Raw genomic sequence first — 27,975 nt, 5'->3', positions numbered from 1 at the left:
TTTGTTTTTCATGATTAAGTTTTTTTGAAGACTCAAGTCCAGGAAAACGTTACACATTCTGGTTTTGTCTCATTGTTTCCTCATGATTAGATTCAGGTCAAACAATTTTTGTCAAGAATATTAGTCCATTGTTAAATCTGTATACTTCTTGTTGTTTCAAACCAGGAGACACATGTCAGGCAGTCCCATCACTACTGGTGATGTTGGTTGGTCACCTGGTTAAAGTGGTGACTGCTGGATTTCTCTAATATAAAGATAACTTTCCCCTTGTAATAAGTAACGTTAATAAGTAATCTATGGGGCCATACTTTGAGACCATGTGAATAACCTGTTTCCCAGTGATCTTTCTTCTAATGTTTGGAGCATCCATTGACGATTATTGCCAGAATCCCTTATTACACTGGGAGTTACAAAATGGTGATTTTCTAATTCTATCATTATTTCTAAACTTATTAATTAGCACTCTTCTGTAAAGACAAATGTTTCCCCCTTTTCTTCTTTTACTTATTTATGTATTTTTTGAGTATCACCATGGACTTAAAAAAATTCATTCTTATAAACCATTATCATCATTATACTTTTTGATGCTCAGATTGTCCTAAATTTGGCCAATGGAGACCTCTTCAGACTGGCTCCTATGTTCTTTTTTTTACTTAAATCCGTTAGTCTTTGAGCATTTCCTTGATTTCTGGCAAAACAAAGTATTCCATTTGAATCAGTGTAAAATCAAAACAAATAGGAAGGCAGTGAGTGCCGATAGTGAGTCTGTTAAGGATTCCCTAGGACACTGTAGATTATCAATGGGAGAGGTCCACCTGTCTCAAAGGGTCTTTGATATTGACAAAACGCATCTAATTTGGGAAAACATTTCTCAAAGACTGTAAATGGCAAGAAAGAAGAGTGTATGCCTGGCTTTAAGCTTTAAAGGCCCAATTCATACTTTCATTTACTGGGCAAACATATGGAGATTAGAAATTTAAATCTTTTTTGGTCATTTTAGATTATGATTGAATAGTTTTACAAACAGCTCTTTGGAACTAACTTGTTAAGTAGAGAAGTTTGGGGATGAAGTAGTAAGAGATACACAGAACAAATAAAAATAGAGGCAATTATTTACTTCAGGGAAAATAAGAGTTGTACAAGAAAGGAAATGTAATTCAAAGTATACTTTGTGGTTCATATGATATTTACATACACATAAGGATATACACATTGAAAACTGGTTTAACCAGTATCATATTCTACTGGTTATATATTATAAATTATAATATAGTTATGATGATACAATGAGGGAAAAGCAAAGTATATACATATGAGTTGGGGGTAAGAGAGCTAGATTTGGCATCTAAAACTAAAAATTCAAAAATAGCAATATTAGCATACTGTTTAGCAATACGAAATTAAATGCTGGAAGAAACAGAATGATTTTAAATATCAGTCTTTGCAGAATAGAAATGGGGAAGAGTAAGCGAGAGTTGCTGTTTTTCTTTATAAGTTTTGAAGTACTATTTGACTTCTTATACTACATGCATATTATTCTGATAAAAAATAAACTAAAAAAGGAAAATATTTCCATGTAATAAGGTACCAGGTCTAGGGACTTCCCTGGTGGTCCACAGTGGGTAAGACTCTGTGCTCCCAATGCAGGGGGGCCCGGGTTCGATCCCTGGTCAGGGAACTAGATCCCGCATGCATGATGGAACTAAGAGTTTGCATGCCACAACTAAGACCTGGTGCAGCCAAAATAAATAAATAAATAATATATAAATAAATATTTTAAAAAATAAGGGGGGCTTCCCTGGTGGCGCGGTGGTTGAGAGTCCGCCTGCCGATTCAGGGGACACGGGTTCATGCCCCGGTCCGGGAGGCTCGCACATGCTGCGGAGCGGCTGGGCCCGTGAGCCATGGCCGCTGGCCCTGCGCGTCCGGAGCCTGTGCTCCGCAACGGGAGAGGCCACAGCAGTGAGAGGCCCGCGTACCACAAAAATAAATAAATAAATAAGGTACCAGGTCTACATAGTTTTACAGGATTTTTCTACCAGCTTTAAAGAATCAAATAATCCCTACATTATATAAATTATTTCAGAGCATAGAGAAATATGGGAAGCTCTCCAGTTCATACTATGAGGCTATCATAACCCTGATACCAAGAGCTGATGAATAGAGCACACACACACAAATATATAGTCTAATACCATTTAAGAACATAGATATAAAAATCCTAAAAATAACCTCAGCAAATTGAATCTACCCGTGTTAAAAAAAATGTTAGATGATAACCAGAGTTATTCTCCAAAACAGTTCAGCTTCAGTAAATCTACTGATGTCAATTCTGCCTTAACAGATTAAAGTGGAATAAGAAAATGATCATTCCTCCCAAAATATATCAAAAAAAAGGACTGATAAAATTCAACACTTATTTATGATACAATATAGTGCAACTTCCTTAAACTGATAAAGGGTATATACTATAAACCTATAGCAATGTCCTAAATGCCTGTTACTATTCAACATTGCACCAGAGGTCTAAATAATGCTATAATTAAAAAGTAAAAGAAGAGGTACAAATATTTGAAAGGAGGATTGCTGTTTGCAGATATACTTACTAAAAATTCTAAGTGGATTGGCATAAAAAATGATGAAATAATGTGAACGTACAGTGAGGTGGCCTATTATAAGATGATTCCTAGCTTATATTTACACCACCGATCATCAGTCAGAGAATGTAATTGGGGGAAAAAGTCTTATTGACAAGAACAACAAAAACCTTGTAAGAAGCAGAATAAGTCTAAGAGGAAATGTGCAAGACCTATATAAAGAAAATGATAAAACTTTATTTAAGGACATAAAAGAAGCCCTAAACAAGTGACAAGACATACCCTTTACGTGAATGAGGAAATTAATATTGTAAAGGTGTCAAGTCTCCCTAAATGAATCTATAAATTCCCAATCAAAAACCCAACAACACTTTTTATTGAACGTGACAGTCAATTCCGAAGTTCACATGGGGGAAATGTACACAAAATAGCCAAGATATTCTTGAAAAACAATAATGACTGTGTATATGTGTGTGGGAACTTGGCTTAACAGATAGCAAAGCCACATTTGTACCAGACTTCCCTGCTTTCAACTGCTCCTTCTCACCACATCTGGTAACAAAATCTCAGGGGGGAAACCATTCCTTGTGGTTGAAGTAGGATTGACCCCAATTTTGCAAGACCGTTGGGCATGTGTTACAGGCCTGGCCAATCAGAGGAGCCCACATCTTTGGTTGAAGGGGTGTGCATGCCATCAAAGTTAGGTTGGTCAGAGTCCAACCCAGACCTTTTTTGCCAAAACTCTTAGGAAAGATGACCTCTTTTCTTGTGGTTATTAAGCTATTATCAGCATGTGCTCAAGGTTACCAATGGTTATACTGCCCACCAGGTGGAGAGAGTCTGCCTGACAGATGAAGAGATAGAGTCTGATGACATCTTCTGAGCTCCTGGATACAACTCAGCTTAAAAATAGATCTGCCTTTGCACATCCTAGTTTCCATAGCCTATAGATTTCCTAATTTGAGCTGGATTTCTGTCACTTGAAACTGAAAAAATTCTAGTATGATACTATAAAGTCACAGTAATTAAAACTCTTTGGTTTTGGCACAGACGTAGAGTCTAGAAACTCATTTATAGATAAGTGGGAATTTAATAAATGTGGCATTTTGAAGCACTGAGGAAAGGATGGACTATTCAATAAATGACGTGGGAAAACTATCTGGAATAAAACTTAGAATATTCCCTCACATCACACACAAAAATAAATTCCAGATGGATTAGAGAGCTAAAACTAAAAGACAAAACTACCAAAAAAGTTAGAAGAAAATAAAGAATATTTTTATAATCTCGGGGAAGAGTAGACTATCCTAAGACACATAACCCAGAAACCATAAAAGAAAAAGACAGAAACGGCTGTAAAAAAGTTAAAATACATGCATGCAATTTATATATAATGAGACACAATAAGTAAAATAAAAATAGATAAATAATAGACTAGGAGAAAAATTAGTAGCATATATAATAGCAAAGAAATATACAGTCAGATTCATGAAGACCCCTTAAAAATTATTAAGAGAAAGATAGACAACCCGCTAGAGAAATGGGCAAAGGACACAAACAAAAACTCACAGAACAAATATTAATGAGTAATATTAGAAATGGTGCATTACTTCACTAGTAATCAGAATGCAAATTAAAACAAGATTATTTTGTCCTTAAGGTTGCCAAAATTAAAGACTGTTGCCTTCTGGGACTTCCCTGTCCCACTGGCAGTCCAGTGGCTAAGACGCCGTGCTTCATGGGACTTCCCTGGTGGCGCACTGGTTAAGAATCCGCCTGCCAATGCAGGAGACACGGGTTCGAGCCCTGGTCTGGGAAGATCCCACATGCCACGAAGCAACTAAACCCATGCGCCACAACTACTGAGCCTGTGCTCTAGAACCCATGAGCCACAACTACTGAGCTCGTGTGCCACAATTACTGAAGCCTGCATGCCTAGAGCCCGTGCTCCACAACAAGAGAAGCCACCGCAATTAGAAGCCCGCACACCACAATGAAGAGTAGCCCCCGCTCGCTGCAACTAGAGAAAGCCCGTGCGCAGCAATGAAGACCCAGTGCAGCCAAAAATAAATATATATATATATATAAATTTATTTTAAAAAAAGACTCCGTGCTTCTACCATAGGGGGCACAGGTTCGACCCCTGGTGGGGGAACTAAGATCCCTCATGTGGTGCGGTGCGGCAAAAAAAAAAAAAAAAGACTTGTTTTCTAACGTTGGCGAGGATATGTTCATGGTAAGTGGGTAAAGCCTTCTTGGAAGACAATTTGGAAGTATTTATTAAATTTAAATTGCTCATAACCACTGATGCAACAAATCATCTTCTAAGAATCTATCTTAAATTCTAAACATATGTACAACATATATAAAAGTTGTTCATTGCAGCATTGTTTGTAACAGTAAAAAAACAAAAACCACCACCTGGAAAGAACATAACTGCCCATCAATAGGGAAACAAATAAGTAAGTTGTGGCAATAATATACTAGCAATCTCATTTGGTTGCTAAAAAGATTAAGGTGTGATGTTGCAAAAACCCTCGAAGAACAAAGCACATAATATAATCTAATAGAGGAGAAAAAGATACGCGCACATTTATGTACAAATGTACGAGAATACATAAAAAAGAAATAGAAAGTTCTAATAACTTGTGGTAATCTCTGAAAGAGAATGAGAAGGCTAAGGGGGAGATTTCATGTTTTACTTTATTAAATATTGTACCAATCTTTTGCGATGAGAATGTACTTGTATCTTACTAACATTAATAAAAAAGAAAAACAACAAGCCAAAGAAAAAAGAAGTATAACCCTAATTGTACCTAGTACCTGAACTGGCAAGGCTCAAGGTTCAATTATTTCATTCAACCAAAATCGGAGTGCCTCTATGTGCCAGACGCGGTAATAGCTGCTAGCACAAAGATAAATATGAAAACCTTGAACTTGAAAGGTTATGTGTTTATGTGTATAAGGCTCTCATTCACGTGTCATGCTGAGTATTAATATGTGCCAGCCACTGAACTAAAAGCTTTACCAAACTATCACTCAATCAATATTTATTGAGTACCTGTTTTTTTGACACTACACTACTCTTGTCTGCAGAGAGACAAACAAATACAGACATGGTTCTTGCCTTCATGGAGTTTATAGTCTAGTAGTAAAGATAGACATTAATCAAATGATTACACAAATATAAAAAGGAAAGGTATGCACTGTCGTAAATGCATGAAAAATGAAGATGACCCAGCAGGGACCCAGGGAAGGCTTTCCTAAGGAAGGTGTGGCTGATCCTGAAGGACGAGAAATTAGTAAGGGCACGGTGGAGTGCACAGGAAAAGCATTTCAGGCAAAAGAAATACCCTAAGAAAAGACCATGTGACAAGAAGCAGCATAGCGCACATCAAGAACTAAAAGAAGGCCCATATGTCTGAAAGGTGAGTGTGGTCAGAGAGGAAGCCAGAGAGATAGGCAGTGGTCAGACTGCAATGTCTTTTTTTTTTTTTTTTTTTTTTTGCGGTACGCGGGCCTCTCACTGCTGTGGCCTCTCCCGTTGCGGAGCACAGGCTCCAGACGCACAGGCTCAGCGGCCACGGCTCACGGGCCCAGCCGCTCCGCGGCATGTGGGATCCTCCCAGACCAGGGCACGAACTGCATCCCCTGCATCGGCAGGCGGACTCTCAACCACTGCACCACCAGGGAAGCCCAGACTGCAATGTCTTACTGGCTGCATTGAGAATTTTTGTCTTTACTGCAAGAGCAAAAGAAACTGGTTTTAAGTGAGAGCAATATAATCTGATTTGTGTTTTGAAAAATGATTCATGCTGTGATGTAGGAAACAGTCTGGAGGGAGGCAAGGATGAATATAGGAAACCAGTCAAGAAGCAATTGTAATGGTCTGGCTACCGATAGTAATTTGGGTTAGGGAAGTAAAGGGAGTATATTAATTTTTTTGCTGCTGTAACGAATTTCCACAAAATTAGTGGCTTAAGGGCCTGGGTTCAATCCCTGGTTGGGAACTAAGATCCCACAGGCCATGCGGCACGGCCAAAGAAAATAAAATAAAATTTAGCGGCTTAAAAGAAACAAAAATTTATTATCTTACTTACAGTTCTGAAGGGCAGAAGTCTGGCACAGGTTTCAACGGGCTAAAATCAAGGTATTGGTAGGGATGAATTGTTTTCTGGAGCTTTTGGGGAGAATCTGTTTCCTTGCCTTTTCCAGTTTCTAGAGGCTGCCTACATTCCTTGGCTTGTGGCTCCCTTTCTCTGTCTTCAAAGCCAGCAATGGTGCATCTCTGACCATTCTTCCACAGTCACTTCTCCCTCTGACTCCTCTTTTCTGCTTCCTTTTTTCTACTTTTAAAGACACTTGTGATTAAACTGGGTTCACCTGGATGATCCAGGCTACTTTCCCTGTCTTAAATTGGATTTTTTAAAAAATTAATTTGTTTATTTTGGCTGAGTTGGGTCTTCGTTGCTGTGTGCAGGCTTTCTCTAGTTGTGGCAAGTGGGGGCTACTCTTTTTGCGGTGCGCAGTCTTCTCATTGCGGTGGTTTCTCTGGCTGCAGAGCACAGGCTCTAGGCACGTGGGCTCAGTAGTTGTGGCTCACAGGCTCCAGAGCACAGGCTCAGTAGTTGTGGCACACAGGCTTAGTTGCTCCGTGGCATGTGGGATCTTCCCGGACTAGGGATCGAACCCACGTCCCCTGCATTGGCAGGCGGATTTTTAACCACTGCGCCATCAGAGAAGCCCCTTAAATTGGATTTTTAGCAACCTTAATTCCATCTGCAACCTTAACTTCCCTTTATCATGTTACCTAACATATTCACAAATCTGGGGATTATGACATGGACATCTTTGGGGTATATTTTTCTGCCTGCCACACGGGGAAATGGGGGAGACTGACCTGATGTGATTATACATATATAAATATATGTATGATTTTTCTTTGGTTACTTTTCAGATTTATTCTTTTTTTATCTTTAGTTTTAGCAGTTTGAGTCTGATGTCCCAAGGTGTGATTTTATTTATGTTTACACTGTTTAGGATTTGCTGAGCTTCTGGAATCTGTGGGTTGATATCTTTTATCAGTTTTAGAAAATCTGCAGTCATCTTTTTGGAATATTGCTTCTGAATGACTCTCTTCTTTCCTGAGACCTCAATTACAAGTATGTTAGACTATCTGATTGTCTCTTATATGCTATCATATCTCTTATATGCTGTGCCATTTTTTCCATTCTTCTTTTCTTCCTATGCTTCATTTTGTTTTTCATTAACCTGTTAGCCAGTTTCCTAATCCAATGTTCCACTGCATCCAATTTTCTGTCAAGCTTAAGAATTAAGTTGATTTCAGTCACAGTATGTTTGAGTTCCAGAAAGTCCATTTAATTTTTTTTTGCCTTCTAGCACTAAAAAACTGTTTTTATTGAGGTAAAATACATATAACATAAAATTTACCATCTCAACCATTTTTTTTTTTTTTTTTTGCGGTACGTGGGCCTCTCACTGTTGTGGCCTCTCCCGTTGCGGAGCACAGGCTCCAGACGCGCAGGCTCAGCGGCCATGGCTCATGGGCCAAGCCGCTCCGCGGCATGTGGGATCTTCCCGGACCAGGGCACGAACCCGTGTCCCCTGCATCGGCAGGCGGACTCTCAACCATTGCGTCACCAGGGAAGCCCCCATCTCAACCATCTTAAAGTATATAGTTCAGTAGTATTATATACATCCATAATGTTATATAACCATCAACAACATCTATTTCCATAACTCTTTTCATCTTGTAGAACTGAAACTCCATACTCATTAAACAATAACCCTCCATTCTCCCTGGCCCTCAGCCCCTGGCAACCATCATTTTACTTTCTGTGTCTATGATTTTTGACTACTTTAGGTACTGAAATTTATTATTTTTTATAGATTCCAATTCTCTGTTGGAATCTATCTTTTCATCCACCTTGTCCACCTTTTCCTCTAGTTTCTTCAACGTGTTAATCAGTTATTTAAAAGACCTGGTCTACAAACTCCTGTATGTAAACATCAGTCAATCTATTTCTACTGTTCATTTTTTCTCTTCATTATGGGTCATTTTAATGTCCCTCTGCAGTTTAGTAATTTTGTGTTCCTGACACATTATGTATGGAAGACATAATGAAGCAATACAACACCTTCCACCATGAACGTGCCCCCTTTCCCCTGCTAGGCAGATAGGATGAGGGGCTGGCCTACCTTTATCAAGAGCTGAATTTGATCAGCATTAGTCTACAGTTTTATTAAAACTCAGTACACCTCTGGTTTCTTCCTATTCTTGGGTGTGGACCTCCTGAGCTTTTGGTTGAGAGACTGGAGGTCTCTGTCTTCTCATGCCTGAAAGTTTTGGTCTCAGGATGTTTTGAGCTAGGATTTTTAACTTATCATACCAGAGGTTCAAAATCCAGCAAATGTCTTGATAGGAAGATTGTATGTGTGTTTGTTGCAGGCCCCTTTCCACTAGGGGGATTTTGCTCCTCAGCATTGCAAGATTGCGGGAGATTGTATTCTGCCTTTTTGGTAGGCCTCCTGCACTTCCTGAGAACTCAGTAAACGTCCCATGAGGCAAACGGACTTTAAATTTGGGCCTTGAGTTTGGCCATCTTGTAGTTTCCAATCCATCACATCAGCCCCAAATGACCGCCAAAAGGTCTGCTGGTTTCAGTTTCCCCCAGGACAGTCCCTGTGCTTGGAGCCAGCCTGATCCTCAGCCTTCAATTACCCCCAGGAAAGACCATGGCTAGCGAACGCCTAGGAAGGAGTCTTCCCTCTCCGGAATTTTAGTCCTCTGGTCCTTGTTGCTCTCTGGTGTCTTTAAAAATATGATTATTGTCGTATCAGTATTTTTTAGTTTCAAAAGTACTGCCTGTTGTGACCTATTATATCCTATCCAGAAGCAGAAGTCCTATTTGCTAAATTCGAAAGAAATTCAGCATTCACAGTCCTAAAATGGACAAAATTTGGCAATGGATTTAATACGGGGTATGAGGAAGAAGGAAAAATCAGGCATGACTCCTAGGTTTCTGGGCAGCAACTGGATGGATGGTGGTGTAATTCACTAAGGAATCATGATGATCTGAAGTAAAAAGGGGGAATGATCATGAGTTATTTTAAAATATAAAATGGGGGACTTCCCTGGTGGTGCAGTGGTTAAGAATCCGCCTGCCAATGCAGGGGACACGGGTTTCAGCCCTGCTCTGGGAAGATCCCACATGCCACAGAACAACCAAGCTTGTGCACCACAACTACTGAGCCTGCGTTCTAGAGCCCGCGAGCCACAACTACTGAAGCCCATGCACCTAGAGCCCATGTTCTGCAACAAGAGGAGCCACCTCAATAAGAAACCCATGCACTGCAATGAGGAGTAGCCCCCACCTGCTGTAACTAGAGAAAGCCTGCACACAATGAAGACCCAACGCAGCCATAAATAAATAAATATACATACATATACATACATATATATATATGTATATACACACACACACACACACACACACACACATATAAATGGTTCACAGGTTTCTAGTTTTAGGAACTGAAATAAGGCAGTGCAGTTCATTAAGATAGACACCACTGGAAGGTAATCTAATTTCGAAGACAAGATTGTGAGTTTGGTTTTGGATATGTTGAATTTTAAGTATCTTTGAGGCTTTAAGTAGTCATCTGATTTAGACATTTGTGTCTCAGAGAAGAAGTGAGGGCTGGAAATATAATTTTAAGGGTAATTGGCATATAGGAGGTAATTGATGTCATGGGTGTGAATGAGGCTGAACCGGTTGAGAATAGAGAGTGACTAAGAAAGAGCCTAGGCTGGAGTCTTGAGGAACTCCAACATTAAACAATCAGACAAATCCTCTTCTTTGATTTATATTCCTTTCAGTGCTCCAAAACTTCAAATTTGGATTCTTACTGATACTCCTTTTTGCTGTTAGTAAGCTGTATCAATTTATCTTGTACACCATCAGAATCCAACCACTTCTCATCATCCCCACTACTACCACCCTGGCCCAAATTACTATCACCTCCTCTCTCACCTGGCTTAAAGCAACAGCCTTCCAACAATTCTCTTTATTTCTACTCTTACTCCTGCTATACTCAACACAGTGGTCAGAGCAATCCTTTAAAACAGGGATCGGGGGACTTCCCTGGTGGTGCAGTGGTTGAGAGTCCACCTGCCGATGCAGGGGACACGGGTTCGTGCCCCGGTCCGGGAAGATCCCACATGCCACGGAGTGGCTGGGCCCGTGAGCCATGGACGCTGAGCCTGCGCGTCCGGAGCCTGTGCTCCGCAACGGGAGAGGCCACAACAGTGAGAGGCCCGCGTACCGCAAACAAACAAACAAACAAAAAAAAACAAGGATCAGCAAACTTTCTCTAGAAAACCAGAGAGTAAATATTTAGCCTGCTTGGGCCAAGAGGTAAAATCGAGGCTATCACATAGGTGCTTATACAACAAAAGAAAAAACACGCTTGTAAAAATCATTTACTGACCAAATTCAAGGTATAATAATTGAGTACAATTTTTTTGTAACACAGGTCTACTAATGAGAAGAATGAAAAAATTTTTTAAAAAATGGATACCATTTTGCTAAACTGGAGTTCAAAGCCAATGTTCCCAATCATCAAATCGACTCCAAATATTTATCTGTAAAAACCATTCTTAGCTGATGGCCACACGAAAACAGGCAGTGGCATGGATTTGCCCTGTGGGTCGTTGTGTGCAGACATCTGTTTAAAATATAATCAGATCGTAACACTCGTATCTCAAAACCCTGTGAATTAGTTTTCTATTGTTGTGTAACAACTACCACACATTCAGCAGGTTAAAACAATACCCATTTATTATCCTCAGTTCTGTAGATCAGAAGTCCAGGTGGGCTTACCTGGGCTCTCTGCTTAGGGTCTCACAAGGCTGAAATCAAGGTGACCTCTTATAGAGAGGATCTGGGCAAGAATCTATATCTAAACTCATCCAGGATGTTGAGTTTAGAACCGACAGAAGCCAGTTCCTTGCAATTATAGGTCTGAGGTCCCCATTTCCTTGCTGGCTGTTAGCCAGGAAGCACTCTCAGTTTCTAGAAGCTTCCTGCATTCCTTGTCATGTGTCATGTAGCTCCACCTTCAAAGTCAGCCAAATCGCATTCAAACCTCATGCTTTGAATCTCTCTGATTTCCCTTTCTGCTACCAGCTGGGAAGAACTCTCTGCTTTTAAAGGTCTGGTCTGATTGGGTTACACCCACCCAGTAATTATATCTCAAAGTCAGGGGGCTTGGGACTTTCATTACATCAGCCAAATCCCTTCCCAGCAGTGCTTAGGTTAATGTTAGATTGAGTAACCAGGGGACCAGAATGCTGGCGTGGGGGCAGGGGGAGCATCTTTAGAATTCTGCCTACTACACCCCGCAATAACTTCCTACTCAGGGTAAAAAGATAAGGCACTAAGAAAGGGTCAACTCGATTTGTGCCACCTGCTCTTCCCCAACTCCCATGCATGTCCCATTACCTCTCTGATGGTATTTCCTACCACTCTCCCTCTGGCTTACTCTGTCCGTCCACCACTAGCTGTTCATCCAACTTGCTGTTGCTTAAACATGCCAGACACGCTCCCACCTCAGGATCTCTGCCTGGAATGCTCTTCTCTCAGATAGCTACTTTGTTAACTCCTGTATCTCCAAGACTTTGCTCCACTTTCACTCTTTCAATGAGGCATATCTGATTATACTACTTAATACTACAGTCTGTACTCTCGCTCCTGGCACTGCCTACTTCCCCTACCCTGTTCAATTTTTCCTTTTTTTCTACTGTATTTCTCACCTTTAACATACTATATATTTTAACTTATTTATGTTTATTGTCTGTCCTTCCTTGCTACAGTTAAGCTCCTCAAAGGTAAGGATCTTTGTCTATCTTTTTTTAAATGATGTATTTTTTGTTTACTAAGCACTTAGCACAGTGGCTGGCACAAGAACCCACATGCCAACACAGGGGACACGGGTTTGAGCCCTGGTCTGGGAAGATCCCACATGCCACGGAGCAACTAAGCCTGTGTGCCATAACTACTGAGCCTGCGCTATAGGGCCCGTGTGCCACAACTAATGAGCCCGTGTGCTGCAACTACTGAAGCCTGCGCACCTAGAGCCCGTGCCCCACAACAGGAGAAGCCACTGCAATGAGAAGCCCGCGCACTGGAAGGAAGAGTAACCCCCACTCGACGCAACTAAAGAAAGCCTGGGTGCAGCAACGAATACCCAACGAAGAAAATAAATAAATTTATATTAAAAAAAAAGAGATGTAATTTGAGAGCAAATCACAAAAGACAACGTTTTCCGCATCAAAATTTCCCTGGTTAAAGCTTCCACTCACTTACTGAAGAAGCGAAGATGAGTGAAGAAAGATATCGCTTAAAGTCTCTGCTGTAGAAATTGTAACCTGAATGGACTTGGGGAGCAAAGACCACTTCTGAAGTACGTATGATTTCCACTCATCCACGGGCAGATCCATGCTACTTTAAATCTAAAAAATGAATAAGAAAATAAGGAATTCGGATTTCTACAAATGCACAATTCTAGAAAGTCAAGATTTCATTCAAGCATGCATGAAGCAACAAAATCAATTCTTGTGGTCTCTTCTTATAGTTGTTTACATGCTGAGGAAGCATCTATTGTTTCTCACCCCAATTCACTCAACATCCCTTCATTCAGAAATATTTATTGAAAGCTTACTTTGTTCCAGGCATCATACTAGGTACTGGTTATACAATGATGAATCAGAACTCTTACCCAGTTCAGTATTTTCTTTTCAATCCCCAGGTCACTCCTTTAGTTCAAGCCCGCACCATTTCCTGTCTGGCATTCTTTCTGGAGTGTCATAACTAGTCTCCACGCCCTCAGACCCCCCCACTTCCCCATTCCAAATTCAGTCCATCTTCCACACTGAGACAGATGTCAGTACTCCGCCTTAAATTCATCAATGCTCCTCCTAGCATTTAGGGAAGCCCAGTACAAATCCTTCATTATTTGACTCTTGGATTACTTTCTAATGCTCAAGTCTCACTTCTTCCTCTGTACCCTACTATCTAGCTACTCAAAGCTATCCCCAGCTTGCCAGCTTACTCATCTCCCTAGGTTTTACAAAGACTATTCATTGGCCCTACCCTCACTTGGAGTCCACCTGGCAAATTTCCCAACATTCTTCAAGACCCAGTTCAAATGGTACCTCCTCTGGGAAGCCTTCCCTGATTTTTCCACCTGTGATAGCAGCACACTGTCTCTCCTGGGGCCGAAACCATGTCTATCTTGAGTTAGTGCTCCTCACAGCAGAAATTCCCTCGACAGACTGTGCTCTCCTCTGAGGGTAGGGACCAGGTCTTATTTACCTTGAGAGATTCCCCACTCTGCCAAGCTCAGGGTCTGGAACCTGCGGGAGCTCAGCTCTGGGCTGCTGAAGGAAGCAAGTCAATGCTTTGACTACATCTAGTAGCAGAGTTACTAGGGCAACAGCTCTACCACTCCTCTGGGCTACCAATCAGTGTCTGCCCACCAAAGGCCGAGTTGGGACTCTCGGAAAGCTGCCGGAACTCCTCCACTCTGCGACCTTCGCTGCGTCCGCGTCACGCTTCGCGCATCACGCTTCGCGCGCTCCGTGGTTCCGCGCCCCGCCCCCAGGCCCCGCAATCCAGCGACTAGGCCCCGGACCTGGGCTCCGGTGAGTCACGTGGGCCGCCCGCCGTGCCTCGGCCAATGAGGTGGCTGCTCGGCTCCTAAACCCGCCCCCGTGCCCTGCGCACGTCGGGAGGTCTTCGTGGTGCACGCAGGTCCTCTGGCCAATCGCTTTGGAGCGCGCGGGTTCCCTGGAGTAGAGCCAGGGCTGCAGGGGTGTCGGAGCGCAGTAGTTGTTGCGGCGGAACCATGGTGGGCCACCTGAGCGAGGGGGCCATTGCGGTGAGGAGACGCCTCGGAGCCGGGCGCGGGCCGGGGTGGCTGTGGGCCTTGGGGCTGTGCGGGGTGGAGAAGGGGGAGAGAACACGGGAGGAGGAGACAGCGGGGGCCGGGGAGGAACCGCCGGGTGACTCCCTAGAGTCATCACTCCTCAAAGCATTTTTCCCATCGTCTTTTAAACACGCTCATGTTTTTCCTGCTTAAGGAAATGAAACAAACTGTTGATTTTCACCCATCTCTCTCCCGCAGCCACTCTCTTTCTCCTCCCCTTCCCCCATCCGCAGCCTAACTTTCCTAGAGTTGTCAGTTTTCAGTTCTTTCTTTTTCTCGCCTCCCATTAACCCTTCAACAGACTCCAATCAGTCACTCCCCTGATCACTATAGAAGTAACCCTGGCTAAAGTCAGCAGTGCCTCCAGGTCGTTAAATCCAACAGACACTTTTGAGAGTTACATTTACCCGAGTTTTCAGCAGCGTTTGACTATTGATCATCGCTTTCTTTTGGTAACACCCTCTTCTTTCGGTTTCTGTGGCTCAGCTTGGCTTGTCTTTCCCCGTCTGGAGATCTCTCTGTAAATTTTTGTTGACTCTTCTCCCGAGACAAATTACCATCTGTATGTCAATTGCTCACAAATTTCTGTGTCCGGAGCCACCTTTACTCTGAAAGACAAACCTCTATCAGCAGATGCGTACTTGATATCTCAAAAACATTTTAAATTCAACATGTCCCAAAGCAAATCCATTATCTTTCTAAATTTGGGCCTCTACCGTTCCCTGTCTGGATGAATGGCACCATTATTCATTAAGTTACAACAGCCAGAAATTGTGGAATCATTCTTGCTACACATTCCGTCACCCTGGATGTCCAGTCCCTCCCCAAGTCTGGTGTGTTTTACCTCCACATATATCTCTTAAATGCATCTACTTTTCTCCATCCACACTGGCACCGTTGTTTCTGCCTGGCCTTCTCACTTCTACCCAGCATAACTCTCCTCTTGCCATTCCCATCATAGCATATTCCCACCAGTTCTTTCCTCCTTTCAAGCCTTTCCTTTTTTTTTTTTTTAATTTAAATCCGGGTATATTTCATACTCCTGCCTTCCACAGGGGCTTTGAACATTCTTTAACCTGTGCCTACTGCCTGGGTGGTTCTTCATTCTCCCTTTGCTGACTAACGTAACCTTCAAGTCTCTGCTCAGTTACTTCCTCAGAGAAGCCTTCCTTGACTCCCCTTGCTAGGCTAAATCCCTTTATTTTCAGCGCCTAATTCCTGTTTGTTCACGATATTAAACTCTGCCTTTCCTCTTCTGTCAAATGAGGTTAATCATACCTAGTACCTATTGCCTAAGGTTAGTGGGACGATTAAATGAGCTATTAATTTAAAGTGCTCAGTCCATGCCTGATGCATAATAAATGGTCATTATATGTTACCTATAATTAATAATCACAGATGTGATCTTACATTTATATGTTGTTTATTTGATTCATATCAGTTACTTTCTGTCTCCCTCCACTGGATTGTAAATTCTTTGAGGCCTGAAATTATGTCTGGTTTTTTGCTCAACATAGTCTCCCCAGTACCGGAAGGACTGCTGGCAAGTTTTAGGTGCCCAATAAATGTTTGCTAATTGCGTGTGAGGCAGGGAAAAGAAAGGGACAGAGATGGATGGGGAAGAACAGTTGGCAGAGTTGAGTGAATATTTTAATAAATTAGAAATAACCCCGAGAAGTGATTGCAAATTGTAGTCCTTGTTTACTTTATACCTGCTACCTTGCATCTTTAAGACAAATTAGGAATTGTTCTTCACTTTCAGGGAAAGTGACTGGTGTTTTTCAAATAATTTGATGGGGCTTCCCTGGTGGTGCAGTGGTTGAGAGTCCGCCTGCCAGTGCAGGGGATGCGGGTTCGTGCCCCGGTATGGGAAGATCCCACATGCCGCGGAGCGGCTGCGCCTGTGAGCCGTGGCTGCTGAGCCTGCGCGACCGGAGCCTGTGCTCCGCGACGGGAGAGGCCACAACAGTGAGAGGCCCGCGTACCGCAAAAAAAAAAAAAATTGATGAGTTAGTTTTTGCCATATTCAAAATTTAGGAAACATATTTCCAGTGTTAGGTGAAGTATTACCTAGGTTTTGTTCATAAATGATAAGGAAAATTTGTGTGTGTGTGTGTTTGTGGTGATGGAGTGTAGAGTACCTTTGTCAAGTTTGTTTATCAGCTAAAGCAGGTAATATCATTTTAGTTCAAAAGGCATAGACCCCAAAGGGTAAGCACTAACACACAAATAGTGCATTTTCGGCAAGAGCGAACATAAAATAAGAGATTTTGCGTGGAACTATTGTGGTAAATAGAACTAATAGCATTTGTATCTTGAGTAATTAGGTAATACAAAGAAAGGGGAAGGGAATGAATACTTTTGATCTTTTCCAATGTGCCAGATACTTTATTATAGTCAGTAGTTACAGTAACCCTGTAAAGTAGATTTTTATCATTAACCCCATCTTACAGATGAAGTAATTGAAGTCCAGAGAAGTTAAATAATTTGTGCATGAGGTGAGGATTTGAACGTGTGCTCTGAACCATTCCGTTCTGTTGTTTTGTATTTTATTCCTTCCAGTTTTATTGAGATATAATTGACATACAACACTGTGTAAGTTTAAGGTGTACAGCATAATGATTTGACTTACATACATCATGAAACAATTACCACAGTAAATTTAGTGAATGTCCATCACCTCATATAGATACAAAATAAAAAGAAAAAAGTATTTTTTTCCTTGTGATGAGAACTCTTAGGATTTACTCTCTTAATAACTTTCATATATAACATTGTTAATTATATTTCATATATAGCATTGTTAATTATATTAATCATGTTGTATGTTACATCCCTGGTACTTATTTATCTTATAACTGGAAATTTGTACCTTTTGACCACGTTTGTCTGGTTCCTCCTTCCTCTACTTCCTGCCTCTGGTAACCACAAATCTGATCTCTTTTTTCTATAAGTTTGTTCATTTGTTTGTTTGTTTTTGAAGTATAATTGGCTTACAATACTGTGTAAGTTCTTGGTGCACAACATAGTAATTTGATATTTCTGTACATTACAAAATGATCACCACTGTTGCTTTGTATTTTTATTAGCAATGTTAATTTGGAAAATTTAAGTCAGTTCTGTCTTAAGTGTATATATCATGCTATATGTCCCAGAAGAGTAAGTCTTATATTCACTATTTATGATGACACAAATAAATTAAAAAGAATGGTAAGGTACTACATGTATTTGGTTTTAGAATCAAATAAAACAGAAAGGTGCTTGATGAAATTACTGACCTGTCCCTTCCCCCAGTTCTGTTCCTTTAAAAAAAAAAAAACACCTTTACTGAAGTTCAGTTTGATTTATGTATGACAAAAACTATAATACGTATTGTTTACAAACTATATCAGTCTGTAATACATCAAACTATATGCAGTAATGCATCAAACTATATGCAGTTTGATGAGTTTTGACAAATGTATACACCACCCCAATCTGCTCCTTTCCCATCCCCTGCCCCTACCCTAGGCAACCACTGTTTTGGGTTCTGGTTTCTATCACTACAGGTTAGTTTTGACTGTTCTAAAACTTCATATAAATGGAATCAAATAATATGTACCCTTTGTGTCTGGCTTCTTTCTTTCAGCAAAATGATTTTTGAGATTTATCCATGTTGTTTCAGTAGTTCGCACCTTTTTATTGCCCAGTAGTGTTCCATGGTATGAATAAACACAATTGTTTATTTACCTGTTGAACATTTGGGTTATTTTCCTTTTTGGCTATTATGAATGAAGATGTTATGAACTTTTATGTACAAGTCTTCTTATGGAAATATATTTTAATTCCTCTGAGATAAATATTGGGGAGTGCAGTTGCTGGGTCATGTGATAACTGAACATTTAACTTTATAAGAAATTGCTAAACTATTTCCATAGTGTTTATGAGAATTCTGTTTGCTCCATTTCCTCACGAACACTAAGTTTTGTCAGTCTTTTTAGGTTTACCTATTCTAGTGAATGTGGAGTGGTGTCTCACTGTGATTTTAATTTGTGTTTTGCTGATGACTAATGATCTTGAGCATCTTTTCATGTGCTTATTGGCTGTTTGTATTCCTTCTTTTGTGAAGTGTATGTTCATATCTTTTGCCTGTTTAAAAAATTGGGACGTGTTCTTATTAGTTAGTTGTAAGAATTCTTTATTTAATCAGGACACGTCTTTTGTTAGATAAAAGCATTATATATATTTTCTCCCAATCTGAGGATTTTCATTCTTTTAATGCTGTTTTTTTTAAAAATAAATTTTATTTATTTATTTTCAGCTGCGTTGGGTCTTCGTTGCTGCACACTGGCTTTCTCTAGCTGCGGCGAGCGGGGGCTACTCTTAGTTGTGGTGCGCGGGCTTCTCATCACAGTGGCTTCTCTTGTTGCAGAGCACAGGCTCTAGGCGCGCAGGCTTCAGCAGTTGTGGCACATGGGCTCAGTAGTTGTGGCTCGCGGGCTCTAGAGCACAGGCTCAGTAATTGTGGTGCACGGGCTTAGTTGCTCCGCGGCATGTGGGATCTTCCCGGACCAGGGCTGTAACCCGTGTCCCCTGCATTGGCAGGCAGATTCTTAACCACCAGGCCACCAGGGAAACTCAATGGTGTATTTTTTTTTTTGCGGTATGCGGGCCTCTCACTGTTGTGGCCTCTCCCGTTGTGGAGCAACAGGCTCCGGACGCACAGGCTCAGCGTCCATGGCTCACGGGCCTAGCCGCTCCGCGGCATGTGGGATCTTCCCAGACCGCGGCATGAACCTGTATCCCCTGCATCGGCAGGCGGACTCTCAACCACTGCACCACCAGGGAAGCCCCTCAATGGTGTTTTTTTAAAAAAGCAGTTTTAAATTTTCATGTTCAGTTGGGTTTTTTTTGTTTTGTTTTTCCTTTTCTGAATTGTATTTTTCTGTCCACAAAAATCTTTGTCTCCCTCAAGGTTACAAATCTTTTGTCCTGTGTTTTCTTCTAGAAGTTTTATAGTTTTAGTTTATATTCAGGTCTGTAATCCATTTCAAGTTTACCTTTTTATGTGTGGTGTATAGATCATTCTTTCCATTGCAGATATTCAGTGTTTCAGCCCCATTTGTTATAAAGACTATAATGTTCCATTGAATTGTGTTGTCACCTTTGATAAAATTTATATATATGTGGGTCTATATCTAGAATGCCTATTCTGCCATTGCTCTATATGTCAGTACTTACACCAGTACCACATTGTCTTCATAACTGTAGTTATATAGTAAGTCTTGAAATTGGGTAGTATAAATTCTTCAGCTTCATTCTTTTTCAAAATTGTTTTACTGAATCTAGGTTCTCTATATTTTCATATATATTTTAGAATCAGCTTGTCAATTTCTAATAAAGCCTGATGGGATTTTGATTGATAGTACATTACATTTATAGATCAATTTGGGATCAGTTGGCTTCTTACAGACATTGAATCTTTCAAACCATGGACATGCTATATCTCATTTACTTAGGTTTTCTTTAATTTCTCTCAGGGTTTTGTAGTTTTCAGTATGCAAATATTGCATATGTATTGTTAGACTTAGGTTTTTTTAATGATATTAAAATGGTATTTTTAAAAATTTCATTTTCCAGTTGTTAATTGGCAGTATATAAAAATACAGTTGATTTTTGCATATTAACCTTGTATCCTGAAAACTCGGTAAATTGACTTAGTAGCTTTTTGTAGATGCCTTAGGATTTTCTACATACATGACTATCTGCACATAAAGACAGTTTTATTATTTACTTTTCAATCTTTATGCCTTTATTTCTTTTTAAAAATATACATATATATATATATTTTTTTTTTTTTTGCCGTACGCGGGCCTCTCACTGTTGTGGCCTCTCCTGTTGCGGAGCACGGTCTCTGGACGTGCAGGATCAGCGGCCATGGCTCATGGGCCTACCTGCTCCGCGGCATGTGGGATTTTTCCGGACCGGGGAGCGAACCCGTGTCCCCTGCATCGGCAGGCGGACTCTCAACCACTGCGCCACCAGGGAAGCCCTAAAATATATTTTAAAAAAATATTTATTTATCTATTTATTTATTTAGGCTGTGCCAGGTCTTAGTTGTGGCACATGGAATCTTCGTTGTGGTATGTGGACTCTTAGTTGCGGCATGTGGGCTCTTAGTTGTGGCATGCAGGTGGGATCTAGTTCCCCGACCAGGGATCAAACCCGGGCCCCCTTCAATGGGAGCTCAGAATCTTACCCACTGGACCACCAGGGAAGTCCCTATGCCCTTATTTCTTTTTCTCGTCTTGTTGCATTAGTTAGGAGCTCTACTGCCATGTTTAATAAAATGATGAGAGTTATATCCTTGCCTTGTTCCTGATCTTAGGGCAAGTCATTCAGTCTTTTGCCATTAAGTGTGATTGGTAATTAGATTTTTTGGTAGATGCCTGCTATCAGTTTAACCCTATCTTCTATTCCTAATTTGCTGAGACTTTTTATAATGAATAAATGGTGAATTTTGTCAAATGCTTTTTCTGCATCTATTGAGATGGTTGTGGTTTTTCTTGTTTATTCTGTTAATGTGACAGACTACAATAATAGATTTTTTTTTTTTTTTTTTTTCCGGTACGTGGGCCTCTCCCGCTGCGGAGCACAGGCTCCGGACGCGCAGGCTCAGCAGCCATGGCTCATGGGCCCAGCCGCTCCGCGGCATGCGGGATCCTCCCGGACCGGGGCACGAACCTGCGTCCCCCGCATCGGCAGGCGGACTCTCAACCACTGTGCCACCAGGGAAGCCCAATAATAGATTTTTGAATGTTGAGTAAACCTTGCCTTCTTGGAATAAACCTCACATGGTCATGACATATTATATACATTTTATATAGTGCTATAGTTGATTTACTGATATTTTGTTGAGGATTTTTACATCTTTATTGATGAGTGATATATAGATCTGTAATTTTTCTTTCTTACAATGACTGTGTTTTTTCTATCAGAGTAAAGCTAGCATCATACAATGAATTGTAAAGTGTTCTCTTCTATCTCCTGAAATAATTTATGCAGGATTGGTGTTTTTTGTCATTCAGTGTGAGGTAGAATTTACCAGTAAAGCCATCTGGACCTAGAGTTTTCTCTTTTGGAATATTTTAAATTATAAATTTAATTTCTTTAATAGATGTAGAATTATCTAGATTTTCTGTATTTTTATGTAGTTTTGATAATTTGTGGGTTTTTTTAAGGGACTTATCCATTTAATCTAAGTTGTTTCATAAATTTCCTGATATTCCCTTATTATATAAATATATATAAAATTTTATATATGTATGATTTATAGTGATGCCTTTTTCATTCCTGGTATTGAGAATGTGTGTTTTCTTTTTCTTGACCAGACTAGCTAGAAGTTTATCAATTTTATTGATCTTTTCAAAGAACCAGCTTTTGGTTCAATTGTGTTTTTCCTATTATTTATCAATTTTCTATTTCATTGATTTTTGCTCTTTTATTATTTCTTTCCTCCTGTGTACTTGGATTTAATTTATTCTTTTTCTGGCTCCTTTTGGTGGAATCTTAGATAATTGACTTGGGAGCTTTTTTCTTCTCTGATGGGAGCATTTAAAGCTGTATTTTCCCTTCTAAGCATTGCTCTAGGTATATCCCACAAATTTAGACAGATTGTATTTTAATTTTCATTCTGTTAATAACTTTCTAATTTCTCTTGTGATTTCTTCTTCAACAGATGGTTTATTTAGAAGGTTGTTGTTTAACTTCCAAGTATTTGAAGATTTTCTAGATATCATATTGTTATTAATTTCTAGTTTAATTGTAGTGTGGTCAAATAACGTACTCTGTATGAATTCAACTTTTCAACATTTATTGAGATTTGTTTTACTGCCCAGTATATGCACTATCTTGATGAAAATGTTCCAGGTACAGTTAAAAGAATGTGTATTTTGCAGTTGTTAGATGATCTAATTAGGTCAAGTTTACTGATAGTTTAAGTTTTCTATATTCTTAATTCTATATTTTTTGGTCTATTTGCCCTGTCAATTACTGAGAGAAGAGTGTTGAAACCACCAATTATAATAGTGGATTTGTCTATTTCTCCTTTTCATTTTGTCAGTTTTTCCTTCATGTATTTTGAAACCCTGTGGTTAGGTGACCACATTTATCATTGTGTCTTTTTTTTTTTTTTGGCCATGCTGTGCAGCATGTGGATCTTAGTTCCCTGACTGGGGATTGAACCCATGCCCCCTGCAGTGGAAGTGCGGAGTCTTAACCACTGGACCGCCAGGGAAGTCCCCATTGTGTCTCCTTTAGGAATCAACCCTATTATTATGAAATGTCCTTTTTTATCCCGGGTAATATTCCTTGTCCTGAAGTCTACTTTGCCTGCTTTTAATGATACATCTTTTTCCAGTATTTTATTTTTAATTTGCCTTTTTATATTTGAAGTGCGTTTCTTGTACAAAGCAAATAGCTGGGTCTTTCTTATTCATTACAATAATTTCTTCCATTTAATTGGAGTACTTGAACCATTTACACTTAATATAATTACAAGTTTGGGTTTAAGTTTTCCTTTTGCTGCTTGTTTTTTTATTTGTCCCATCTATTCTTTTTCTATTTTTTAACTTTTCCCGACTTTTGGATTATTTGAGTATTTTTTATGATTAAAATTTATTTCCACTGTTGGCTTATTAGCGATGCTTTATGTTTTAATGATTGTTTTAAGGCAACACATCCTAGCTTGGACTACTATAACAAAATACCATAGACTAGGTGATGTAAACAGCAGATTTATTTCTCACAATTCTAGAGGCTGAGAAATCCATCAAGGCACCAGCAGATTTAGTTCTGGGTGAGGGCTGTCTTCCTGGCTTGCAGCTACCATCTCACTGTGCTCACATGACCTCTTCTTTGTGTCGGGAGAGAGTGAGTTCTGGTGTCTCTTCCTCTCTTTTTTTTTTTCTGGCTGCACTTCGTGGCATTCAAGATCTTAGTTGCGTGACCAGGGATCGAGCCGTGCCCCCTGAAGTGGAAGCGCAGTCTCAACCACTGGACTGCCAGGGAAGTCCCTCTTTTTATAAGGACAGTAATCTCATTATGGTGGCTCCACCCTCATGACCTCATCTGAAAGTAGTTGCCTCGAAAGACCCCATCTCTTGATACTCTCACACTGAGGGTTAGAACGTCAACATATGAATTGGGAGGTGGGGTCAGGACACAAATGTTTGGTCCAAAACAGTGGTTCTCAAATGTTTTGATTTTAGAATACCTCTCATTTGTAAACAATCACTGAATGCCCCCCCCAAAGCTTTTGTTTTTGTGGGTTATATCTCCCTTACCATATTTGAAATTATAACAGATATCTTTAAAATATTTATTCATTTAAAATAGCAATAGGGGCTTCCCTGGTGGCGCAGTGGTTGAGAGTCCGCCTGCCGATGCAGGGGACACGGGTTCGTGCCCCGGTCCGGGAAGATCCCACATGCCGCGGAGCGGCTGGGTCCGTAAGCCGTGGCCGTTGAGCCTGCGCGTCCGGAGCCTGTGCTCCGCAAGGGGAGAGGCCACTGCAGTGAGAGGCCCGCGTACCACAAAAATAAAAATAAATAAATAAATAAATAAATAAATAAAAATAGTAATAAACTCATCTGTTAACATAAATAACATGTTTTAGGAAAAACCGTTATATAGTTCAAAACAAATAGAAAAGTGACATTGTTTTACATTTTTGCACATTGCTTTAATATCTGGCTTACTAGAAGACGTGACAGCTAGATTTTCATACCAGCTTCTGCGTTCAGTATATGGATATATGGTTTTTTTGGTCGAACTATATGGAGGAAATCTGGCTTCAAATATGTAGTTGGAAAAAGGAGGAGGATTTTAATAGCCTTTTTCAGGCTTCTTCGCTGATCCTTGTAACATAATAAGAAATATATGTTTGGTCTTTGTCCAGTTTTTGGTACACAGAACTCCTGAAACCCTTGGAATTTCCTGAGTGATAGGGTGGGAGGAGCTTTTTTTGTTATTTACGATAAGCCCCTTTCAGCCATACCTGAGGTTTAATGAGGTAACTCTTGGTGGGCTCCAGGGTAGCTTCAGGATAGGGGTTGATTGCCAGCAACCAATCATGTGATTAAAGGGTTGGAACTTTCTGCTCTACACCTCACCCCACAGGATAGAGGCTGGAGATTGAGCTAATCACCAATAGCCAACAATTTAATCACCAATAGCCAACAATCATGCCTATGTAATGGGGCCTTCAGAAAAATCCCTAAACAACAAAATTCAGAGGGCTTCTAGTTTGGTGAACACATCTCCATGCTGGGAGGGGGCACACCCCCAGACTCCACAGGAACAGAATCTCCTGTGCTTGGGCATCCAGACCTTGTCTTATGTGCCTCTCCATCTGATTTTCATTTGTATCCTTTTAACTATCTCTTATAATATACCAGTAATACTAAGTAAAGTGTTTCCCTGAGTTCTGTGAGGGACTCCCAGGAAGTCCCCACAATTTGTAGCCAAGTCAAACAAGTGTAAACTGGGCCACCTGGGGACCCACTACTTGAGATTAGTGTATGAAGTGGGCACTTGGACAGTCTTGTGGGACTGAGCCCTTAACCTGTGGGGTCTACTCTAATTCTGGGTAGTTAGTGTCAAAATTAAGTTGACTTGTGAGACGCCCAGTTGGTGTCTGCAGAGAATTGTTTCATGTGGAAAACTCACACATTTGGTGTCAGAAGTGTTTTGAATAGAAAATCAGGTTTCCTTTAACACTGTGTCAAAACTCAACAAATGGTAGTTTCTTAAACGTTAGTTGGAATGTGGATTTGGCCGGTCTTCCATTTTGAATAGATCTTCTACCTATGCATTATCTGTAACGCCATGTTTCCGTCATTTGGAAAATATCGGTTCATTGCATTTTACAGATCTTCCAAATGTTGATATATTTTGTTATATGACAAAAATTCATGCTTATTAACATCATTACTGATTTAATTAAGAAAAGTCAGTAAGTATTAGGAAGCTAGTGAATACAAGTTTTCAAAAGTCCTGATTTTCATTAGAAAACTCTTTTATCATTGGCAACAAATACAGTTAATTGTCTCACTTTATTTTTGAGAAGATATCCACTAAATTCCCAAGTCTGAATAACCACAGTTTGTCGTTTGCCCTTTCAAGTTAAAATGACGTTCCGTGAGGAAAAAACGGCCGGTTCAACTTGCAGCTCGAACAGTTGTAGCAGTGCTTTTCCTCAAGGCCGCAGCCATACTTCAGCAGAAGCACTTTGGCATACTTTCTGTATGGTTGCATAGAATATTAAAATTTTTTTGTCCTCAAGGTTACGATTTAATGTAATAATTTTATTTCTTCAAGTTCCTTTTCTTTTCTATTTTTTTTTTTTTTTTGGTGAAACTCCCCTCCCCAGTGTGTTCAGGGCAGTGAAGAATACAGTGACTACTACTATAGTAACTCGGCTAAGGCACCAGTAGTTTTACCTACCACTGCTTTGCACCATCAGTGCAAATGTCAACACAGCTGTTTCAGGATAAACAATGAGTTTTGTAAGTGATTCAACACTTGGAATATTTCAGCATAGTCTGTGTTTGTCGTCAAGCATGCACATGAAAGAAGATCTTACTAGATGATTAGTTGGTACTGATAGGAGATGAACACAAGCAAAGCAGCCAGTCCAGCCACATCTATCTATTCATCCATTCATAAGGCAAAAGTAGAATTCTGCGGAAGAGATATTAACTCAGTCTTCATGATGTATCTTGTTCTTTAATTCAACAAGTTGCTTTATTATTAGAAAGTGGAACTGCTGTGATTTCTATTACTGATTTTTCATCCAGTAGACATTCATAAGTGGTAATAGTATAGTTTTATTAGTCCTTCAGCCAGTTTTTCATTGTATTGAATGAATGAGAGTGAGAAGGACAAAAGCTTGTTTATTATGATGAAAATAGTTTTCAATTTATGTACCCTCTGAAAAGGTCTTGGGACCCCAGATGGCAATGGACATTAAGAACAATACGTTGTTCAGTGTCTAGATTATGTGTATAGAGAATATTGAGTTGTTCTGGCAGACTGTTAACTTACTTGCAGATCAGCTGAGCCCTTTGAGACTGTAGTGGGTCTAGAGTAGCTTTTACTTTGGGGATAGTTTAGTCTATTTCTAAAGCATGGCCTTTCTGGGGTTTCTACTGAATGCACCAGGTGTTTATTGAGTTCTCTCCACTCAAATGGCTAATTGGAACTCAAATGTATTCTAGCCTGGGTGAGCGCCAGTAATTTTTCAGCTTGTATCTCTCTAATCTTTACCTGGTCTGTGGCACCTCATCCTGTGTATGCACAACTTAGAATTCAGCCAAAAACTCAAGGGAACCCCTGCATAGGTTATTGAAGCTCTTTCTCTATGTAGCTCCCTCCTGTCGGGTACTCTGCATCCAGGAAGTCCAGATAACGCACCTCCCCAAACTGATCTGTGCTCAGCAGGACTGCTGTATTCTTTTTGGGTTCCCTTCCCTGTGCTATGGTCCAAAAGTGCCTCTGTGCAGAAACTCATTTGTTTTCCTTTCAGGGATCACAGTCTTGTTCTACCTGTTGCCTGGTATTTGAAAACAGTTTATATATTTTTGTCCAGTTTTTAGTTTATGGTTGGAAGAGCTAGTCTGGTATCACTTATTTCAGCATGGGCAAAAGCAGACGTCAGACAACGAGTTTTAGCTAGCTAGTTTTTCTGATGGTTACCTTTAAATGATGCCTTTTTAAAAACGAACTAAAAGCCTGATTAATAGTTATTTTGCTTTTGTTAGAAATTATTTTTATAATTGCTAATAGAGTCATGAGATTTAACATTCAAAAAGTATAAAAGAGGATGTAGTGCAAGGTCTGCTTCCCACACATGTCCCGCATCACCCAATTCCTCTCACAAGAGGCAACCAGTGGTATAGAAACATCTTTTTTTTCTTTTCTGGGCTGCGTTGGGTCTTTGTTGCTGCGTGCAGGCTTTCTCTAGTTGGGGCGAGCTGGGGCTACTCTTCATTGCGGTGCACGGGCTTCTCATTGCAGTGGCTTCTCTTCTTCTCTTGTTGCGGAGCATGGGCTCTAGGCGCACGGGCTTCAGTAGTTGTAGCACGTGGGCTTCAGTTGTTGTGGCGTGCAGGCTCAGTAGTTGTGGCTTGCAGCCTTAGATGCTCCGCAGCGTGTGGAATCTTCCTGGACCAGGGCTCAAACCCGTGTCCGCTGCATTGGCAGGTGGATTCTTAACCACTGCACCACCAGGGAAGTCCCTAGAAATATCTTCTTAAGGCTGCATAATATTCTGTTTTAAGGATTTGCTGTACTTACTTGTTTGATTCCCTATTAATGGGCAGTGTAGGAA

The 27,975-nt window shown here is 40.4% G+C and overlaps 2 protein-coding genes across 3 annotated transcripts in view; one reads left to right on the top strand and one right to left on the bottom strand.

Moving 5' to 3' along the window:
• The window catches only part of SMYD4 (SET and MYND domain containing 4), a 38,000-nt gene extending 23,711 nt beyond the window's left edge, over window positions 1-14,289 (bottom strand). Inside the window, exons 1-2 of the mRNA XM_060135035.1 lie at window positions 13,994-14,289; window positions 12,986-13,131 (exon numbers count right to left, since the gene is read on the bottom strand). Of these exons, the coding sequence (XP_059991018.1) occupies window positions 12,986-13,119 (134 nt within the window). The 5' untranslated portion in view covers window positions 13,120-13,131; window positions 13,994-14,289. The remainder of the gene's footprint in view (window positions 1-12,985; window positions 13,132-13,993) is intronic.
• A 102-nt stretch (window positions 14,290-14,391) lies between these two features.
• Window positions 14,392-27,975, top strand: part of RPA1 (replication protein A1) — a 53,853-nt gene continuing 40,269 nt past the window's right edge. For both annotated transcript variants that reach the window (XM_060135038.1, XM_060135037.1), the window contains exon 1: window positions 14,392-14,558. In XM_060135038.1, coding sequence (XP_059991021.1) covers window positions 14,526-14,558 — 33 coding nt within the window. In that variant the 5' untranslated portion in view covers window positions 14,392-14,525. The remainder of the gene's footprint in view (window positions 14,559-27,975) is intronic.

This window comes from Lagenorhynchus albirostris, chromosome 20 (genome assembly GCF_949774975.1).
Source record: "Lagenorhynchus albirostris chromosome 20, mLagAlb1.1, whole genome shotgun sequence".
NCBI classification, from domain to species: Eukaryota; Metazoa; Chordata; class Mammalia; order Artiodactyla; family Delphinidae; genus Lagenorhynchus; species Lagenorhynchus albirostris.
Note: the sequence above shows the minus strand (reverse complement) of the source record. Positions and strands in the feature narration are given on the sequence as shown.